The 18934-nt window shown below is 52.7% G+C and overlaps 1 protein-coding gene and 1 long non-coding RNA gene across 5 annotated transcripts; one reads left to right on the forward strand and one right to left on the reverse strand.

The window, feature by feature from the left end:
• Window positions 1–6130: 6130 nt before the first annotated feature.
• Window positions 6131–8940, reverse strand: LOC123463434. The gene is made up of 3 exons (XR_006638933.1): window positions 8885–8940; window positions 7564–7667; window positions 6131–7460 (listed from the first exon to the last, which is right to left on the reverse strand). It is a non-coding gene; the product is annotated as an uncharacterized LOC123463434 (long non-coding RNA).
• Window positions 8240–18643, forward strand: Gcgr (glucagon receptor). Of its 4 annotated transcripts, none has more exons than XM_045158871.1 (15): window positions 8240–8284; window positions 13109–13225; window positions 14068–14204; window positions 14317–14419; window positions 15699–15806; window positions 15884–16005; window positions 16097–16203; window positions 16301–16457; window positions 16542–16701; window positions 16771–16831; window positions 17064–17145; window positions 17439–17527; window positions 17637–17775; window positions 17841–17882; window positions 18209–18643. In XM_045158871.1, the coding sequence occupies exons 3-15, from the start codon at window positions 14142–14144 to the stop codon at window positions 18431–18433; spliced, it is 1458 nt and encodes a 485-aa protein (XP_045014806.1). In that variant the 5' UTR covers window positions 8240–8284; window positions 13109–13225; window positions 14068–14141; the 3' UTR covers window positions 18434–18643. The 4 variants fall into 4 exon arrangements, with proteins under 4 accessions (XP_045014806.1, XP_004655122.2, XP_045014807.1 ...); XM_004655065.2 differs by having other exon boundaries at window positions 17076–17145; XM_045158872.1 differs by having other exon boundaries at window positions 15889–16005.
• Window positions 18644–18934: the final 291 nt, after the last annotated feature.

The raw sequence follows: 18934 nt of genomic DNA on the forward strand, positions 1-18934 counted from the left end.
CTCTGGTCCCGCTCCCTCACATTTCAGACATCCCCATTACAGTAGGCTCACCACTTGTACGTGAGGGGGTGAACCCGAAAAAAATTGCTCAATTTGAACAAGAATGACTCGGGCTGGCACGTGGCCACACATCAGCCATCTTTGTGGATTGGATAAATCTGACCTTTTTTTTTTTTTTAAATTTTTTATTTATTTATTTGAGAGCGACAGGCACAGAGAGAAAGACAGAGGGAGAGAGAGAGAATGGGCGCGCCAGGGCCTCCAGCCTCTGCAAACGAACTCCAGATGCGTGCGCCCCCTTGTGCATCTGGCTAACGTGGGACCTGGGGAACCGAGCCTCGAACCGGGGTCCTTAGGCTTCACAGGCAAGCGCTTAACCGCTAAGCCATCTCTCCAGCCCAAATCTGACCTTTTTTTAAAAAAATTTTTTATTTATTTATTTGAGAGCGACAGACACAGAGAGAAAGACAGATAGAGGGAGAGAGAGAGAATGGGTGCGCCAGGGCTTCCAGCCTCTGCAAACGAACTCCAGACGCATGCGCCCCCTTGTGCATCTGGCTAACGTGGGACCTGGGGAACCGAGCCTCGAACCGGGTTCCTTAGGCTTCACAGGCAAGCACTTAACTGCTAAGCCATCTCTCCAGCCCAAATCTGACCTTTTTTGAAGAGAGCCGATTCTCTAACCTTGGGTGATAGTTTCGCTGGAGGTCCTGGTGTGCCCATTCTCTCTCTCTCTCTTCATCTTTCACTTGTTCTCTCTCTGTCTCTCTCAAATAACGAATAAATAAGTATTATATTTAAAAAAACCCTACCATTCCTTATTGTAGTGCACCCAGCTCCTTAGCACAGCAGGAAGCCTTCTTATGGGGACACCCAGGGGTTGTCATTGCCTCCTCCAGGCCGAGTTCTTGAATTTTATTCAGCCCCTCCAGCTTCCCTGCCTACTCAGGAATCTGGCCCACAACAGCTGCTCAGGCCAAAGGACACACAGGTCAGCCCATGGTTCTCCATCACTCATGGGCTCAGCGACATACAGACACATCAAAACATACAGACACACTTGAACAAGACACACACACAGAGAAATATGCAAGACACAGCTATACCCAGGGTTACACACCCCAAATATGCAGACATCCAAACACACACAGATACACAGCTGTGGACACGTCAAAGACTCACAGGTATGCCTTCCCTGCCAGAGAGGGAGCTAGCCTCAGGCGCTAGGCAGTCAGTGCCTTCTGTGCAAAAATCAGCCAGGCCCTGCACAGCACCAGTGATGAGTGTCCCTGACCAGCCTCAGCTGAGGCCCAGGCGCCAATCAGCTAGCAGGGCCCTGGATTGGCTGCACAACTGAAGAGCCAGCTGGGCAGAAGTTTTCCCTGAGGAGTCTCTATGTCTGCCTTTGACTAGTGGGACTGGCTGTGATGGGGAAGTAGGCCCACAGGAAGAGCTGGGGCTGGTCTGTGGCCTGGCTTTGACACACAGGTCAGAGACCTTCTCCTAGGCCTGCCTTGTGGCAGAAAAGGCAGCTCCCACTGACCAGCAGGACAGCCTCGCCCTGGTGAAGACATGTGACACTAAAATCTGGCAGGATAATTTCAGGAAGTAATGTAGCTGTGAGTATATAAATAACTATCTATTAAGAAAATTGAATTTATAGTTGAAAGCCTTTCCAGTGCAGATGCCTCCACAGTGAATTCTACGAACGTCTGAGGAAGTGATAAAATCAACCCTGCGCAAGCCTCCCGAAAGTAGAGAAGGAACCAGTGCTGGTGCAGGGTGCTGGCCCCACATCTCCTTGCCACTCAGACCCTTCCTTCTTTCCTTCCTTTCTTCCTTCCTTCTTCCCTTCCTTCCCCTTCCTCCCTCTTTTTCTCCTCCCTCCCTTTCTGCCTCTCTCTCTCAAGCAGGATGCAGAATCTTACTCTAGTCAAGGTAGATCTGAAACTCACTATGTAGCCCAGGCTGGCCTCAAACTCCCAATGATCTATCCTCCTGTCTCAACCTCACAAGTGCTGTGATCAGAGGCATTCACCTCCACAACCAGCCGCCAATTTCTTTATTACAACAAGACAAGGGGGGGCTAAAGAGATGGCTTAGCAGTTAAGCGCTTGCCTGTGAAGCCTAAGGACCTTGATTTGAGGCTTGGTTCCCCAGCACCCACATAAGCCAGATGCACAAGGTGGCACATGCATCTGGAGTTCGTTTGCAGTGGCTGGAGACCCTGATGCACCCATTTTCTCTCTCCCTCTCTCTTTCTGCCTCTTTCTCTCTGTCTGTCACTCTCAAATAAATAAGTTAAAATTTAAAAAAAAAAGAAGGAAAACAAGGGTGCTAAGGAGATGACTCACAGGTTAAAGGTACCTGCGTACAAGAAAACTAAATTACAAACAACTGTCCTTTATAAACATAAATTAAAAAAATTCTTAGTAGCAGGCCAAGTAAGGTGACTCACGCTTTAATCCGAGCACTCAGGAGGCAGAGGTAGGATCACTGCGAGTTTGAGGCCAGCCTAAAAAGGTGCTGGGGAGATAGCTCAGTGGGAAAAGTGCTTGCTGTGCAAATATAAGGACCTGAGCTCAGATCCCAAGCACCCACATGAAAGCCAGGCACGGTGGCACACGCCTTTAATCCTAGCACTTGGGAGGCAGAGGAAAGAGGATCGTCATGAGTTTGAGGCCACCCTGGAACTACATAGTGAATTCCAGGTCAGCCTGAGCCACAGTGAGACTCTACCTCAAAAGACAAAAATAAATAAATTAATTACTTAATTAAAAAATAAAAATTTTAAAAATCAGGTTGTTTATTAAAAAAAAAAAAAAAAGCTGCTGGTCACAGTGGTGCATACCTTTAATCCCAGCAGAGGTAGGAGGATCATCATGAGTTTGAGACCACCCTGAGACTGCACAGTGAATTCCAGGTGAGCCTGGGCTAGAGCGAGACCCAACCTCAAAAAAAAAAACAAAAACAAAAATAGCCAGGCATGGTGGTGCACTCCTTTTATCTCAGCACTTGGGAGGCAGAGGTAGGAAGAGGATCCCTGTGAGTTTGAGGCCAGCCTGGGACTACAGAGTGAGTGCCAGGTCAGCCTGGGCTAGAGTAAGACCCTACCTCCCCTCCACCCCCCAAAAACGTACTGTCTATGAAAACTGAATCACAGCATACTTCATGGTGAAAACTAATGCCATTTTTCTGTGATAGAGAAGGCGGCCATGACATCTGCTCTTGTCACATCTGAACATTGTACTACAGGTCATAGTCCTACAGTGAGTTACCCAAAATAAACAAAAGACATGCAGATTTTATAGAAAGAAAAACACTTTTTTTTTTTTTTTTCAACAAGCTGCAAAGTCATCTTCTGGGAAAACCCAAGGTACCTACGAAAACAAAACACCAGAGCTAATGCATGGGCTTCAGCAGCACAGCAGACCCAAAACTCAGTTCTGTTTCTACATATTAGCAGTGAGCAATTGGAAACTAAAATGTAAAGAATACCACTATGACTATCTGGTGGGGATTGATATGCTGTGACTTGTTTTTGATTTATTTTATTTTATTTATTTATTTATTTATTTTTTGAGGTAGGGTTTCACTGTAGCTCAGGATGACCTGGAATTCACTATGTAGTCTCAGGCTGGCCTTGAACTCATGGTGATCCTCCTACCTTTGCCTCCTAAGTGCTGGGATTAAAGGCATACACCACCACACTCAGCTAAATTTTTTTTGGTTTTGGTTTTGGTTTTTTGAGGTAGGGTCTCACTCTAGCCCAGGCTGACCTGGAATTTACTATTTAGTCTCAGCATGGCCTCGAATTCATGGCAATCCTCTTACCTCTGCCTCCCAAGTGCTAGGATTAAAGGTATGTGCCACCATGCCAGGCTCTACATATTTTTAAATTTTAATTTATTTTTATTTATTTATTAGAGAGAGAGAGAGAGAGAAACAGTCAGATAGAGGAAGAGAGAGAGAATGGGTGCACCAGGATCTCCAGCTGCTGCAAATGAACTCCAGATGCATGCGCCACTGTGTATCTGGCTTATGTGGGTCTTGGAGAATTGAACCTGGAATCTTTGGCTTTGGCAGGCAAGTGCCTTAACCACTAAGCCATATCTCTAGCCTCTAAATTTTTAAAAAATATATTCTATTTATTTATTTGAGAGAGAAAAACAGGCAAAAGATAGAATGGGCCCACAAGGGCATCTAGCCACTGTAAAAGAACTCCAGATCCATGCGCCTTGTTATGCATCTGGTTTACGTGGGTCCTGGAAAATTGAACCAAAGGCCTTTGGCTTTACAAGCAAACACCTTAATCATTAAGACATCTCTCCAGCCCTTATTTATTTATTTGTGTTTTATTTTATTTTTAAAATTTTTTTGCAAGCAGAGACAGAAATAGAAGAAAGACAGGCAGACAGGCAGGCAGAGAATGGGCATGCCAGGGCCTCTAGCCAGTGCAAATGAACTCTAGATGTATGTGCCCTTTGTGCATCTGGCTTACGTGGGTCCTGGGGAATCAAACCTGGGTCCTTTGGCTTTGCAGACAAGTCCCTTAACTGCTAAGCCATCTCTCCAGCCCCTAAATATTCTTTTTAATAACTTTTTTTTTGAAGTAGGTTCTCACTCTAGCCCAGGCTGACTTAGAATTCACTATGTAATCTCAGGCTGACCTCAAGGTGTGGACTACCATGCCTAGCTTTTTAACAACTTTTTAAAAATTTATTTGTTTTTGTTTGTTTTTCAAGGTAGGGTCTCACTCTAGTCCAGGCTGACCTGGAATTTACTATGTAGTCTCAGGTTGGTCTCGAACTCACAGCGATCCTTCCAAGTGCTGGGATTAAAGGTGTGTGCCACCATGCCAGGCTCAATATATATATATATATATATATATATATATATATATATATATATATAATTTTAAATATGTTTATTTTTATTTATTTGAGAGAGAAAAGAGACACAAAAATAGGCAGAGGGAGAGAAAAAAAATGGGTGTGCCAGAGCCTCCAACCACTGCAAACGAACTCCAGATGTGTGTGCTCCCTTGTGCATCTGGCTAACCTGGGTCCTGGGGAATCGAACCTGTGTCCTTTGGCTTTGCAGACAAGCATCTTAACTGCTAAGCCATCACTCCTGCCCTAATTTTATTTATTTATTTTTTGTTTGTTTGTTTTTTGTTTTTCAAGACAGGGTCTCACTCTAGCCCAGGATGACCTGGAATTTACTCTGTAATCTCAGGGTGGCCTCGAACTCTCGGCAATCCTCCTACCTCTGCCTCCCGCGTGCTGGGATTAAAGGCGTGTGCCACCATGCCGGGTTTATTTATTTATTTATTTTTAATTTTTTTAAATGCTTTTTTTTTTATAAATTATTTATTTATTTATTTGAGAGCGACAGACACAGAGAGAAAGACAGGTAGAGGGAGAGAGAGAGAGAATGGGCGCGCCAGGGCTTCCAGCCTCTGCAAATGAACTCCAGACGCGTGTGCCCCCTTGTGCATCTGGCTAACGTGGGACCTGGGGAACCGAGCCTCGAACCGGGGTCCTCAGGCTTCACAGGCAAGCGCTTAACCGCTAAGCCATCTCTCCAGCCCTATTTATTTATTTTGATGTAGGGCCTCGTTCTAGCCCAGGCTGACCTGAAATTCACTATGTAGTCTCAGGGTAGCCTTGAACTCATAGCAATCCTCCTACCTCTGCCTCCCAAGTGCTGGGATTAAAGGTGTGCCCTATTTCTATTATAAATTTTTTTTTTGTGTATATATATATATATATATATATATTTTTTTTTTTTTTAAAGTGGCTTAAGAGCTGGAGAGATGGCTTAGTGGTTAAGCACTTGCCTGTGAAGCCTAAGGACCCCGGTTCGAGGCTCTATTCCCCAGGACCCACGTTAGCCAGATGCACAAGGGGGCACATGTATCTGGAGTTCGTTTGCAGTGGCTGGAGGCCCTGGCGCACCCATATTCTTTCTCCCTCTCTCTCCCTCTCCCTCTCTCTCTCTCTCTCTGCCTCTTTCACTCTCTCTCTCTCTCTCTGTCACTCTCAAATAAATATAGATGAACAAAATTTTTTTAAAAGTGGCTTAAAGCTGGATATGGTGAAGCACTGTGAGTTCTAGGCCACCTTGAATCTACATATTGAATTCCAGGTCAGCCTGGGCTACAGCGAACCCTACTCAAAACACAAAAACAAAAAGCAAACCAAAAATAAAAATGTGGCTCAAGCACTTGGTGTCATTCGCAATGGCAAAAGGTCCTGGTGTACAAACACACACACACATACACACGCATGCACATGGAAACAAACAAATTAATTATTGAAATTCAATAAACATCCAAGGTTACTATGACTCCAGGTAGTCAAATACCTTGTTTCCTGGCCATGCCTGGACCAAAGCAGAAAGGCGGCTCAGGGAACGGGTTTCCAATGGACTGCTGGGAATGGGGTGCAGAAGGCAATTCCCAGGAGCCTCTCTCATAGTCCTCTGCACAGGGAGGACTAGGTGGCAGGCTGGCCGGGTGGACTTCACAGATATGTGCATATGTAGAAAGAGGAGTGTGTGTGTGTGTGTGTGTGTGTGTGTGTGTGTGTGGCACCAGCTGTCTGCCTACAGACACCTTATAGGGTTAGAACTCAAGGATGGGCAGGTCCAAGGGTGGGGGTTGCCACTTAAGATACAAGTGTAATTATGGAGAAGGACCCCCAAAACAAAAATGGCATCTGACTAAGGAGCCTACCCAGGAGCCAGAGAGGGAATGTGGAGTAGGGGTCAGGATGGTGGGTGACAGGAGACCAGATGGAGTCTAAGGGAATGGGAGGGAGAAGCGTTTGGAGATGGACTTCTGCCAGGAGACCTTGGGTTTCTGCAGGTGAGAGATGAAGAGTCACCTGGATAGGGCCTGAAAGAAGTGGGGTGAGGAGGGCTGGGGTTGACTCTGGGAGCTGTGAAAGAGGCGGATATATCCATGGAGAGGGGTATTAGAAGCTTGGAAGAGGTGAGTGTCCATCCTGGAAGTCACGGCCAAATGGAGAATTTTCTAGAAAGGGAGATGGCCCTTAGTGTCCCAGGATATGGAGAAGCCAGAGGAACAGAGGCCCAAAAGCACTGCTGACCTCAAGGTCAGTAGGCAGGAGGGGAATGCCTGGGTAGATTGGAGGCGAGTCAACAGAGGGGTGAAGGGCCCATAGGGATGGAGTAGTGGTGGGGGAGAGAAGGTATGCCCCAGGTTGAGCCTGGGGGTAGAAGTTAGACATTGTGGTTCAGGACTTCCGCACTCCTCGGGAATCCAGGAATCCGGGAAGGGTCGTGCAGCAGTCTTCCAGGGTAGACAGTGTTGGGGTGGTGAGCAGTGTGGGTGGGGGTCCACAGAAGTCCAATCAGTGGACTGTTGAGTGGGCAGTGTTGGAGGGGACTGGCTCAGACAGGCCAAGTCCTCGAGGCTGGTGGGAGTGTAGCACCTAAAAGGTTAAGGGGGCACTTTAAGGGATCAGCTGGTCTGAGACCTCCAAAACAGCCCACACACCTTGACCGCCCCGCCTCCCTTCCATCCCTACCTCCTACCTGCAATACAGGTGCCTTGTTAGGAGTAGTGTCACCAGGAGTCAGAAGGTAAGGGACCAAGTCTTTCCAGAAAACCAGGAAGGCGCAGGGGTGCGGGTGCGACCCTAGGATTTCGGATGGAGCAAGAGGAAGGGAGCTCCTGACACACCACACACACACACACACACACACACACTCCCTTTCTCTCTCTCTCTCTCTCTCTCTCTCTCTCTGTCTCTCTCTCTCTCTGTCTCTCTCTCTCTCTGTCTCTCTCTCTCTCTCTCTCTCTCTCCCACCCCCCCTCTCTCTCTCTTCCAGGACTGGATCCGCGGGACCAGGGTGCGTGGGGTTCAGACCCGCGGAGCGAAGATCCTTCGAGGGCCCCCGCGAGATCCGCGTCGGAGTCCAGCCGCGCGGAGGGCAGCGTGTGCCGGGAGGGAGGGGCGCAGGACGCGGGTCGGCCTCGGCCGGCGCCGGGAGGCCCGCGGGGACCGGCGGGAGGTCTGCGGGCTCCGGCGGCTCGGCCGCTCCGAGGGCGGGCGGGACCCTCGGCTCCCCCACCCCCGCGGGCCGCTCCCGCCCCCGCCCCTCGCCGCCCAGCGCTGCGCCGGGAAGTTTGCGCGCGGCGGGCGGGCGCGGAGCGGAGCGGAGCGGGCTCGACCCCATCGGCGAGCGCCGCGGAGAGGAGCGGGAAAGACCGGAGGACGGCGGGGGGCCGGCCGAGACCCAGCGGCTGAGCGAGGTGAGCCGACCCGAGGGGACGGACCCCGCCGACCGGGCGGGCGCGCAGGCGTGGGCGGCGGAGAGCTAGTCGGTGGGCTCCGGCATGGGCCGTCCTCTCCCGGCTCCCGGGAGTCGCTGTCCTCGCCCCCGTCCGTCGGACACCTCCGTTCCCAAGCCCGGGGATGCGCTCCTGCTCGAGTGGCCACCTGACCCCGCACCGCGCGTTCAGGGGTCTCCCGCCCCTCCACCTGTCCACCCGCGTCCCGGGAGCGCGGCTCCGGAGGCGGCTGCGGCGGCCGCTGGGGGTCCTGCGGCCCCGCCGCGCTCCGCTCCTCTTCCTGAAGCCCCCGCCTGTCCCCGCGGCTGCACCCCTGGAGGCTCGGTCCTCCGCGGCCCCAGCTCCCCTCCCGGATGCCCAGGCTTCCCAGGACTCACCCCATGGGGTGAGGGGCAGCGGCAGCCCACCTGGCGGGCTCTCTTCCGCGGCCCGACTCGTGACTTTGACCCTGGTGACCGCAGGTCAGTGCCCTGCCCTGCCCTGCTCCTGGCCCTCAAGCGCCCCCCTCCACCGCGCCCTGCAACCGCAGGGTTTATGTCCCCGAACCCACTGACCCCTCACCTCTTGGCTCCCGCATCCTCCGAGGACCGGCCAGGGCTGCTTTTGCTGTCTTTCTGTGTTGGGGACATAGGAGGGGGAGTCGGAGGAGCTCTCCCTGGCTGGCATCCCAGGCCTGCCCGCCCCTTTGAGGGGAGGACTTTAGGAATCAGGATTTGTCAACAGCCTGTGGCCCCTGGTCCCGCCCCCGTTGGCTGGGCCATGACCTTTTCTCTGGTTTCACAAAAACATCCCTCCTCTGGAGTTGGTACCTGCAGGGTTCCTCAGAGCGCTGGAGAGGTGCCTTCCCCAACTTGTAATCTTAGGGAGCCAAGAGCAGACCTGCAGGTGACTTTCTCAGTCACTAGGCCATCTATCTGACCTGGGGTCCTTCAGCCACCCCCAGGAGAAATCGAGGTTCACTGGCCGCACCTCAAATCCTCAAAGCTCATGCATCCTGCCGAGGCCAGCACAGGGCAGTGCTAACCTGGGCTGTGCCAGGCCAGGCGGTTGGTCTGTTGGATGTGCACTGTGGAGAAGGGGGTGGAGGGAGGGGCAAACCCACAGGAGAGAAGAGGAGCTGCCACCTTGGGGAACCTCACCTGACAGTGGAGCCTCATGAAGTCTGGGCCCCGAGGATTCCTCTCAGTAGTTTAGCCCAAGTAGGCAGGAGAAGTTCCCTGGTCAGCCTCCCCGCTGCTCCTACCAGGGAGGGTGGGCGCCCCCGCTACAGGAGCCCCAGCGTGACTCTCCACATCTGACGGCTCTGACCACAGTTATGGATATTTTTCACAGCACGGGTGGGCTACCTCTGGGTGCCAGTGTTTACCTTACAGCAGGGGGCTGGGACAGGACACGTAGACTGACACTCCTTTCCGGCCGAAGACAAAGCCCTTTGCCCTCCAGAGCTTGTTCCCTTTAGTGATGGGAAATCAGGGATGCCCGCTTGGGAGGTTAAATTATTTTAAATTATTTGCTCTTGTACCAGCTCCATGTGTCTATCTTGTCCTCGAGGCCAGCCTAGAACCCCGAGTGCTCTCAGCAGGGACCCCAGTGCTTCAGCCTTGTGCTTTTGGAAATTTATTCGCACCCAAGAGGTTCCCTCCTCCCTTCCCTTCCCACGCTTATAGAAGTGTTTAACATTCCCCTTTGCTCATTTCTCTACTGCTCACGAAGAATGGAAAACTCCTTACCTCAGCCCCTTATAAATTGCTCTGAGACTCAGTGAGGGGTTGTCCTGGGGCAGGTAATGGGGCCTTCTTGTCCTTGACTCCACCCAGCCTGTGTACGGGAGGAGCTGAAATCCTCATAGCTGTCCAGCCCCACTATAGTGACCATCTGTCTGCGAGAGCAGAGGCATGGCGTGTGAACAGAGACGGCATCAGGGCTCTGAGAAGCCCATTTTCTCTTCCCTCTGTTGCTTGTTTTTCTCTGGAATCCCCAAACTAATAGACTACCCCCTCCTCAGCAATTAGCAGCTCTTTAAGCCCTAGTAGCTCTGAGAGATCAGCAAGATGGCTCAGAATGTTCATATTTTCCAACAGGGATGTTGAGGCAGAGCTGGGCTGTAAGGGCTGTCCTCACCCACTTGGCTGACTGCAACCCTTGCAGATCCCAGGACTAGCCATCCTTCTTCACCATGTCCCCTGCCTGCCTCTCCACTGCACAGCCAGCTGGTCCCCAAGCCTGTCCACCCCACCTCTCCTCTTCCAGGGGAGACCAGCAGCTCTGGGGTGCAGGCCAAACACAGCTGATGGAAGGCCAGCTCCTGGCCGCTCCCTATTCCAGTCCATTAGTGACCTGGGCAGTGCAGGCAGCAGATGGGGCTGTTTGATCAGAATCAGGAGAGGGTAAAGCCCCTTGGTGGCCCCAGAACTGGGGACACCTGAACTGTCCCTCCTTCTCCACTGGACTGCTGCCTTGTCCCCAGTGGGAGCACTTTACTCTGTAGGTCCCTCATCCCAAAGTTCATGCACGCAGGACCTAAAACTCGTATGTCCTGCCCCTTCAGACTCTGTTGACCCAGGGACCAAAGGCTGGGATTGGGAGCCCCAAAGCAGGTAGGGAGCCACGTGTGGCTTGGCAGGTGCAGAAGTACAAGGGAATTCTGTCAACCTGTCCAACTGGTGCGATGAAGGTTCAACTGAACTGACCACAGGAGGCTGAAATCCAGGCATTCCCCTTCTCAGCCATTGTCTAGAACTCTTAGAAGTCCCCTGGTTTAGCCACAGCAACACACCCTCCTTCTCCTGCCTTTCTCCCAAGGTCTCACATTTGACCACACTTCTCTCTCTCTCCATCTTTTTTTTTTTTTTTTTTTTTTTAATGAATGAGAGATAGAGATAATGGGTGCACCCTTTTGTGCATCTGGCTTTACATGGGTATGTGGAATCAAACCTGGGTCATTAGGCTTGCAGGCAAGCACCTTAACTGCTGAGCCGTCTCTCCAGCCCTAATACATCTTTTTATTTATTTATTTTAATTTTTTTTTCAAGGTAGGGTTTTGTTCTAGCCCAGGCTGACCTGGAATTCATTATGTAGTCTCATGATGGCCTTGGATTTACAGCGATTCTCCTACCTCTGCCTCCCAAGTGCTGGGATTAAAGGCGTGCGCCACCACGCCCAGCATTTTTTGTTTGTTTTTTGAGTTAGGGTTTCACTCTATCCCAGGCTGACCCTGGCAGCGATCCTCCTACATTTGCCTCCCAAGTGCTGGGATTAAAGGCGTGCGCCACCATGCCCAGCCCTGACACATCTTTTTTTTTTAATGATTTTTTTTTTGTTTTCTTAATTTTTTGTTTATTTTTATTTATTTATTTGAGACCAACAGACAGACAGAGAGAAAGAGGCATAGAGAGAGAATGGACACGCCAGGGACTCCAACCACTGCAAACAACCTCCAGATGCATGTGCTGCCTTGTGCATCTGCCTTACATGGGTACTGGGGAATCGAGCCTTGAACTGGGGTCCTTAGGCTTCACAGGCAAATGCTTCTGCTAAGCCATCTCAACAGCTCCCATCATTTTTTTAAGATTAAAAAAATATTTAGTTATTTTTAGAGATAGGGAGGGAAGGAGAGAGAGAGAGTGAGTGAGTGAGTGAGAGTGGGCATGCCAGAGCCTCTAGCCACTGCAAAGGAACTCCAGATACGTGCACCACCATGTGCATCTGGCTGGCTTACATGGGACCTAGAGAATTGAACCAATATCCTTAGACTTCACATGCATGCGCCTTAACTACTAAGACATCTCTCCACTCCTTTTTTTTTTTTTTCATTTTTGAGGTAGGATCTCACTCTAGTTCAGGCTGACCTGGAATTTGCTATGTAGTCTCAGGGTGGCCTCAAACTCACGGTGATCCTCCTACCTCTGCCTCCCAAGTGCTGCAATTAAAGGCGTGTGCCACCACACCTGGCTTTAAAAACACACACACACACACATGTAATTTGAGAGAGAGATACAGAAACAGGTAGGAAGAGAGAGAGAGAGAAAGGGCACACTATGGCCTCCAGCCACTGCACATGCATTCCAGATGCATGTGGCCCCTTATGCATCTGGTTAACATGGGTCCTGGGGAAATGAACCTGGGTCCTTTGGCTTTGCACGCAAGTGCCTTAAAGCCATCTCTCCTGCCCTAAAAATATATTTTGTTTATTTATTTGAGAAAGAGAGAGAGAGGATGAGAATTGGTGTGCCAGGGCCTCTAGCCACTGCAAATGAACTCCAGATAAATGCACCCCCTTGTGCATCTGGTTTATGTGGGTCCTGGGGAATCAAATTGGGGTCCTTTGGTTTTGCAGGCAAGCGCCTTAACCACTAAGCCATCTTCTCTAGCCCTCCATCTTGTTAAAACATTATTTTTATTTATTTGTGAGCAAAGAAAGAGACAGACAGACAGAAAGAGAGAATAGATGCACCTGGGCCTCTAGCCTCTGCAAATGAATTCCAGACCCATGCACCTCCTGTACTTCTAGCTTTATATGGGTGCTGGGGAATCGAAAAGAGTCCTTAGGCTTTGCAGGCAAGTGTCCTAACCTCTTAAACTATCTCTCTAACCCTCTCTCCATCTTTCTTCCCCCCCCCCCCCGCCCCAATGTAGGGTTTCACTCTAGCCCAGGCTGACCTGGAATTCACTACGTAATCTCAGGGTAACCTCAAACTCATGACGATCCTCCTACCTTTGTCTCCCAAGTGCTGGGATTAAAGGCGTGCGCCAACACTCCCAGCTCCTCTCTCCATCTTTTGACAGAGTGTATGAGACCGGGTGCTATGTAGCTCTGGCTGGCTAGCCTGGGCCTTGCTATATACACCAAGCTGGCCTTTTACTTTCTGTGATTCTTCTGCCTCCTGAGTGCTGGGATCACAGGTGTGTATCATCATACCCAGCTCTCCACTTCTCACTCCATTTGAGGTTACACAGGAGAAAGGCCCACCCCAGCCCTGGGGCTCACAGTGAGACACTGAAGCAGGCCCAGCAGACCTGCCCTGGGAAGCCCCTCTTTGTTTCCTGCCCGAGTCCATTAGAATCAAGGAGGACTCTGCAGCGGTGTGAAGCTGGTGTATGGGCCTACTGCTGCCCAGGCTTGGCACGAGAGCTTCCAAGCACTGCAGGCACCATCAGGCAGGGGTGCCCCTCATCTGGGTCCTGGCATCTAGTGCTAATCTCTAAGGAATGTGCTGCCAGCCAGGCAGAGGTGTCTCAGGGGACCCAGAGGCCCAGTCCAAGCTTTTTTGTACAAGGCTCATGGTATTATATGGACTTGCTGGTTCTGGGAAAGAGGACATGCATGTGGCAGAGACCACCTGAGCATGTGCCTTGCCCCCCGTCCCTGGCAGGCTGGGAGCTGGCTTGACACAAGGCCAAGTGATGATGATCATGGGTAACCTTCCCTCATACTCTGCACTCTGGGTCAGGTGACCTAGCCAGCCAGTTTTCCCAGGGGCTAAGAATAGGTGGGGAGGGTGAGACGTCACAGGGCTGAGGGAAGAGGAAGCGGCCAGACAGGATGGTGACTACTGCCAGCCAGCCAGTTCCAAGTGGTAGAACTGTCAGCTCCACACCTCCCAGCTCTGCCCTGGCACTGATGGCCCTTTGCATCCCCCTGCCCCACCTATGAGTAGCCTTCGACCTGAGAGGGTTGGTTTTAGGGGACAGGATGCCCCCTAGTCAGGACTTTCTCCAGACTCCACTACCCTGATCCTCTGCAGCCTGAGGGGTGTACACACCCCACGGACCCAGACGCGTGGCTCCTGCCAGATGCAGGGGGCGGCTGCTCAGAGGCATGCCCCCTGCCCAGCAAAGCTGTCCCCACCTGCTGCTGCTGCTGCTGCTGCTGTCTTGCCAGGTGAGTACTACGTGCACATGGCCAGCACAGAGGGCTGTCCACCCTGCCTTCTGTGCTGACTGATGCTTTCTGTCTGTCTGTCTCTCTGGATGCTTGTCTACCTGTTCCCCAGCCACAGGCCCCCTCCGCCCAGGTGATGGACTTCCTGTTTGAGAAGTGGAAGCTCTATGGTGACCAGTGTCACCACAACCTCAGCCTGCTGCCCCCACCTACTGGTGAGCCCTGTCCCACGGACACCTTCATCCTGCTTCAGTGTCCGTCCAGCACAGAGTCCTCCTCACAGGGAGGCTTCCTGAGAGACCCTCATGGCAGCACTGTCAGGGACCTTGTCACACCCAGCCCTCTGCCCTCACTCACAGGCCAAATGGCATGCCTGAACCTCAGAAGCCGTTAACTTGCTCACGACCACACAGTCAGGAAACAACAGAGCTGCAGAACTGCCAGGGCTGACCCAGGAGCTGGGCGTCCCCATCCTCAGACCAAAAGCACTCTTTGCTTCTGCTGAGCTTATAGTGGGCACACAGGGCATGGGGAGAAGGCTGGCAGAGCACATAGGCCAGGAGCGGGGAGGCAGATGGATCACAATGCAGATGGTTCAGGCAAGGACTGGCCACTTGTGGTGCAGGGAGAGAATGGGGCCATGTGCCACTGTCCATACGAGGGAGATGACCTGTGTCAGACAGAGGGGGAGTAGCCTATGGGTGTAACCAGGTTGGTATTGTGCCTGGAAAGGATGCCAACAGAATTGAATTTAACCTCCCAAGAAGAATGTATTATAAGAAAGTGGGGAAAAGCTGGGCGTGGTGGTGCACACCTTTAATCCCAGCACTCAGGAGGCAGAGGTGGGAGGATTGCCCATGAGTTCGAGGTCACCCTGAGACTACATAGTGAATTCCAGGTCAGCCTGGGCTAGAGTGAGACCCTACCTTGACAAACTAAAAAGAAAAAAGGGTCTCCAGGTATGGTGGCTCATGTTTTTAACCTAGGCAGTCAGGAGGAACTCCATGAGTTCAAGGCCAGCCTGGGCTACAGAGTAAGTTCTAGATCAGTCTGTCTTAAGATCCTACCTCAAAATCACCAAACAAGAAAGAAAGAGAGAGGGACAGGAAGGAAGGAAGGGAGGGAGGGAGGGAAGGAGAAGAAAGGGAGAGAGGGAGGGACAGAAGAACTGAGGAAAAGAGATAAAGTGGAAGGAGGGGAGACTGCAGTATGGTTTTGGGACATATTTGAGATGGGAAGTCTTTAAGGGATGGTGCCCTGGGCGAGCTCAAGCCTGGGCTGGGCTAGGCTGGAGCATCGGTGGGCATAGTCGGTCAGGAGGCAAGGTGGGCGGGAGCTACCCTCGTGGCCCAGGTCAGGGAGGTGGCTGCTTTGACTGTAGGCTCAGAAAGGTGATGGTGATGGTCAGAGGTTTTGAGAAGGAGGTCAGAAGGGTCCTTGCCAGGCCAGACCCTGCTGCTGAGCCGCTCCTCCACCTCTCACCCATCTACACAGAGCTGGTCTGTAATAGAACCTTTGACAAGTATTCCTGCTGGCCTGACACTCCTCCCAACACCACCGCCAACATCTCCTGCCCCTGGTACTTACCTTGGTACCACAAAGGTAACCCTGGAGGGCCTAGGAGGTGGAGGGTGTGGAGCCTGTGGGTAGGCTGACCAGAGCTTGTTCCCATGCCCCAGTGCAGCACCGCCTGGTGTTCAAGAGGTGTGGGCCAGACGGGCAGTGGGTGCGTGGGCCCCGGGGGCAGCCATGGCGCAACGCCTCTCAGTGTCAGATGGATGACGAGGAGATCGAGGTCCAGGTCAGGCCAGGTGGGGAGGGGGAGCACAGCAGTGCTGGGTGGGGCCAGGAAAGGTGGCCCCATCCAGTTCTGCCCAGTGTCTGGTTTGCAGAAGGAGGTGGCCAAGATGTATAGCAGCTTCCAGGTGATGTACACAGTAGGCTACAGTCTGTCCCTGGGAGCCCTGCTCCTCGCTCTGGCCGTGCTGCTGAGTCTCAGGTACACCCCTGCCATTCACAGCCTGCTCCTCTAGAGCAGTGATGGGAGGGTGGAGGGGCAGCAGGACAGAGGCGGTGACATCCTTGTGGTCCTGCAGCAAGCTGCACTGCACCCGCAACTACATCCATGGGAACCTGTTCGCATCCTTCGTGCTCAAGGCTGGCTCTGTGCTGGTCATTGACCAGCTGCTCAAGACCCGTTACAGCCAGAAGATTGGGGATGACCTCAGTGTCAGCATCTGGCTCAGCGATGGGGTGAGCCCATGTCTGATCCCCTTGAGCAAGCTGCCGAGGGTGTGGAGAACCACGTTGCTTCTGCTCACACCTTGCCCTGCCTAGGCGGTGGCTGGCTGCCGGGTGGCTGCCGTGATCATGCAGTACGGCATCGTGGCTAACTACTGCTGGCTGCTGGTGGAGGGCGTGTACCTGCACAGCCTGCTGAGCCTGGCTACCTTCCCTGAGAGGAGCTTCTTTGCCCTCTACCTGGGCATCGGCTGGGGTGAGTGTGCTGACGGGGGTGGGACCAGGCTCTCCAGTGTCATGGGTCCACAGCTGCTGCCCCCCACAGGTGCACCTCTGCTGTTTGTCGTCCCCTGGGTGGTGGTCAAGTGTCTGTTTGAGAATGTTCAGTGAGTATGAAACCAATGGGACAGTCTAGGACAGCTGGGACAGTTGTGCTGAGCTTGTCCAGTGGCCTTGGGGTCAGGAAGGGATTAAGGGTCACATTTTGGGTAGAGGTGGTGGAAGGAAGTTGTAAACGAGGTGCCAGGGGATGGGACTCATTTGAGACTCCTCAGGCACTCAGATCCTAGCAGGATTGGGTGGGAGCTTGGAGCTGTGTGCACCCCATGATGTGAGCAGCCGTCTCTGCAGGTGCTGGACCAGCAATGACAACATGGGCTTCTGGTGGATCCTGCGCATCCCTGTCTTCCTGGCCATCCTGGTGAGGAACGAGACACCTGCTAGCCTAGTAGGGGAGGAGTATTGGCTGGAATTTTCAGAATCCGCCTTCCTCAGCTGGAAGACAGTATCCTGTGGGGAATAGGGAATTACCTAGGACACTGCTTAACCCTGAGCTGCTGGCTAGGTGGCCATCCTTGTCTGGACTCTTGCTAGTCCCAGGACCATGTGCCCAAGAGCCCATGTGGTCGCAAGCCTGCCTACAGGGGGAACAGGTAAAGACCCTCCGGGACAGCATTCTTTGGCTGCCCCCTGACCAGTGTCCTCCTCACACAGATCAACTTTTTCATTTTTGTCCGTGTCATTCATCTTCTCGTGGCCAAGCTGCGGGCACACCAGATGCACTATGCAGACTACAAGTTCCGGTGGGCAAGGGCATGGGTCAGAGGGTGCTGGGTATGGGCTGCCAAGACCCTCATGGGCAGAGCTGGGCCCAGGCAGGTAAGCAAGGATACTGAATCCCTACCCCTGCAGGCTGGCCAGGTCCACACTGACCCTCATTCCCCTGCTGGGGGTCCATGAGGTGGTCTTTGCCTTCGTGACCGATGAGCAGGCCCAGGGCACCCTGCGCTCTGCCAAGCTCTTCTTTGACCTCTTCCTCAGCTCCTTCCAGGTGAGTCCCCACTGGCTCTCACCCCTGAGGCCCAGGGACTGCTCCTAACCACCCCTTTTCTCCAGGGCCTGCTGGTGGCTGTTCTCTACTGTTTCCTCAACAAGGAGGTAGGCAGGGTTGGGACCAGGGCCAGAGGGTGGCAGATAATGACTCTATCCCATTTGAGACCTTACCTTACTGTCCTCCCATTTACTGAGCATGGGTGCCATGGAACTTGGGGTGTGGGTTCCCAGGTCATCAGGGAGTTCAGTATGTAAGGTAATCCCAGAGCCTGCTTTCACTAGTGGCAAGTGGCACTGCTGTGCCCAGCATGGAGTTTGGTTTACTCTGGGCCTACTCAGGCTGAGGCTAGGCATCTCATTGTGGCCCAAGCAGGGCCCTGGGGAAGTGGGAAAGCAGGCTGTGGGAATGGCCCAACCCCTGGCACCCCTAGGTGCAGGCGGAGTTGCTGAGGCGCTGGAGGCGCTGGCGTGAAGGCAAAGCCCTGCGGGAGGTGCGGCTCTCAGGCAGCCATGGCAGCCACTTGGCCCCATCAGGGCTCAGCCAGAGTGCTCCCTGTGAGAGCCTTCAGCTCGTGGGCAAGGGCAGCAGCAACGGGACTGGCCACGAGCCCTCCACACAGACTCCCTTGGCCAGTGGCCTCCCCAGCCTGGCCTAGAACCTCACCTGAAACTCCATGGAAGCGCAGCTGGGACAGACCGACACAGGACAACTGGCAGAGGCTGGAGGGGCAGGGAGCTTGTTAGCAGCTTCCACTGCCATGCCACCGCCAATCTATCCTGATCCTGGGATAGCTCGCGTGGCTAAAGTGAGGGTTAAGTTGTGAACTGTGTTGGTGTGTCTCATGTGTACAGACAGATGTGTGTTAATAAAGAGCTCAAGCTAAAAAAAAGAAAAGTTCAGGTAGTGTGCATGTTTAGACAGAGAGGTGTGGGTGCACTGGGCAATCTCAGGGGCTGACGGCCAGTGCACCTGAGGGGCCCTCTGAAATTTTGGGGGGGGTAGTTGGAGGGGTTCCTAGGGTGGCCACCAGTACCTGTGCCCATCTGAGTAGGTTCTGACCACTCTCCCATTCTGGCTCAGTTAGTGGTCCCCCAGGCTTTGGTCCCAGTCCCCCAAGGGTTACCATTCATGAGCAGGTCATGAAGGGAGTGGGAGC

This window comes from Jaculus jaculus, chromosome 9, assembly GCF_020740685.1.
Source record: "Jaculus jaculus isolate mJacJac1 chromosome 9, mJacJac1.mat.Y.cur, whole genome shotgun sequence".
Taxonomy (NCBI): domain Eukaryota; kingdom Metazoa; phylum Chordata; class Mammalia; order Rodentia; family Dipodidae; genus Jaculus; species Jaculus jaculus.

Bases quoted from the DNA above. Each gene is read 5' to 3' on its own strand.
- Gcgr (XM_045158871.1), top strand. From the start codon at position 14,142: ATGCCCCCTGCCCAGCAAAGCTGTCCCCACCTGCTGCTGCTGCTGCTG. The intron at 16,006-16,096 runs GTCAGGCCAGGT...TCTGGTTTGCAG, and splicing joins ACGAGGAGATCGAGGTCCAG to AAGGAGGTGGCCAAGATGTA. The intron at 17,146-17,438 runs GTGAGGAACGAG...CTCCTCACACAG, and splicing joins CTGTCTTCCTGGCCATCCTG to ATCAACTTTTTCATTTTTGT.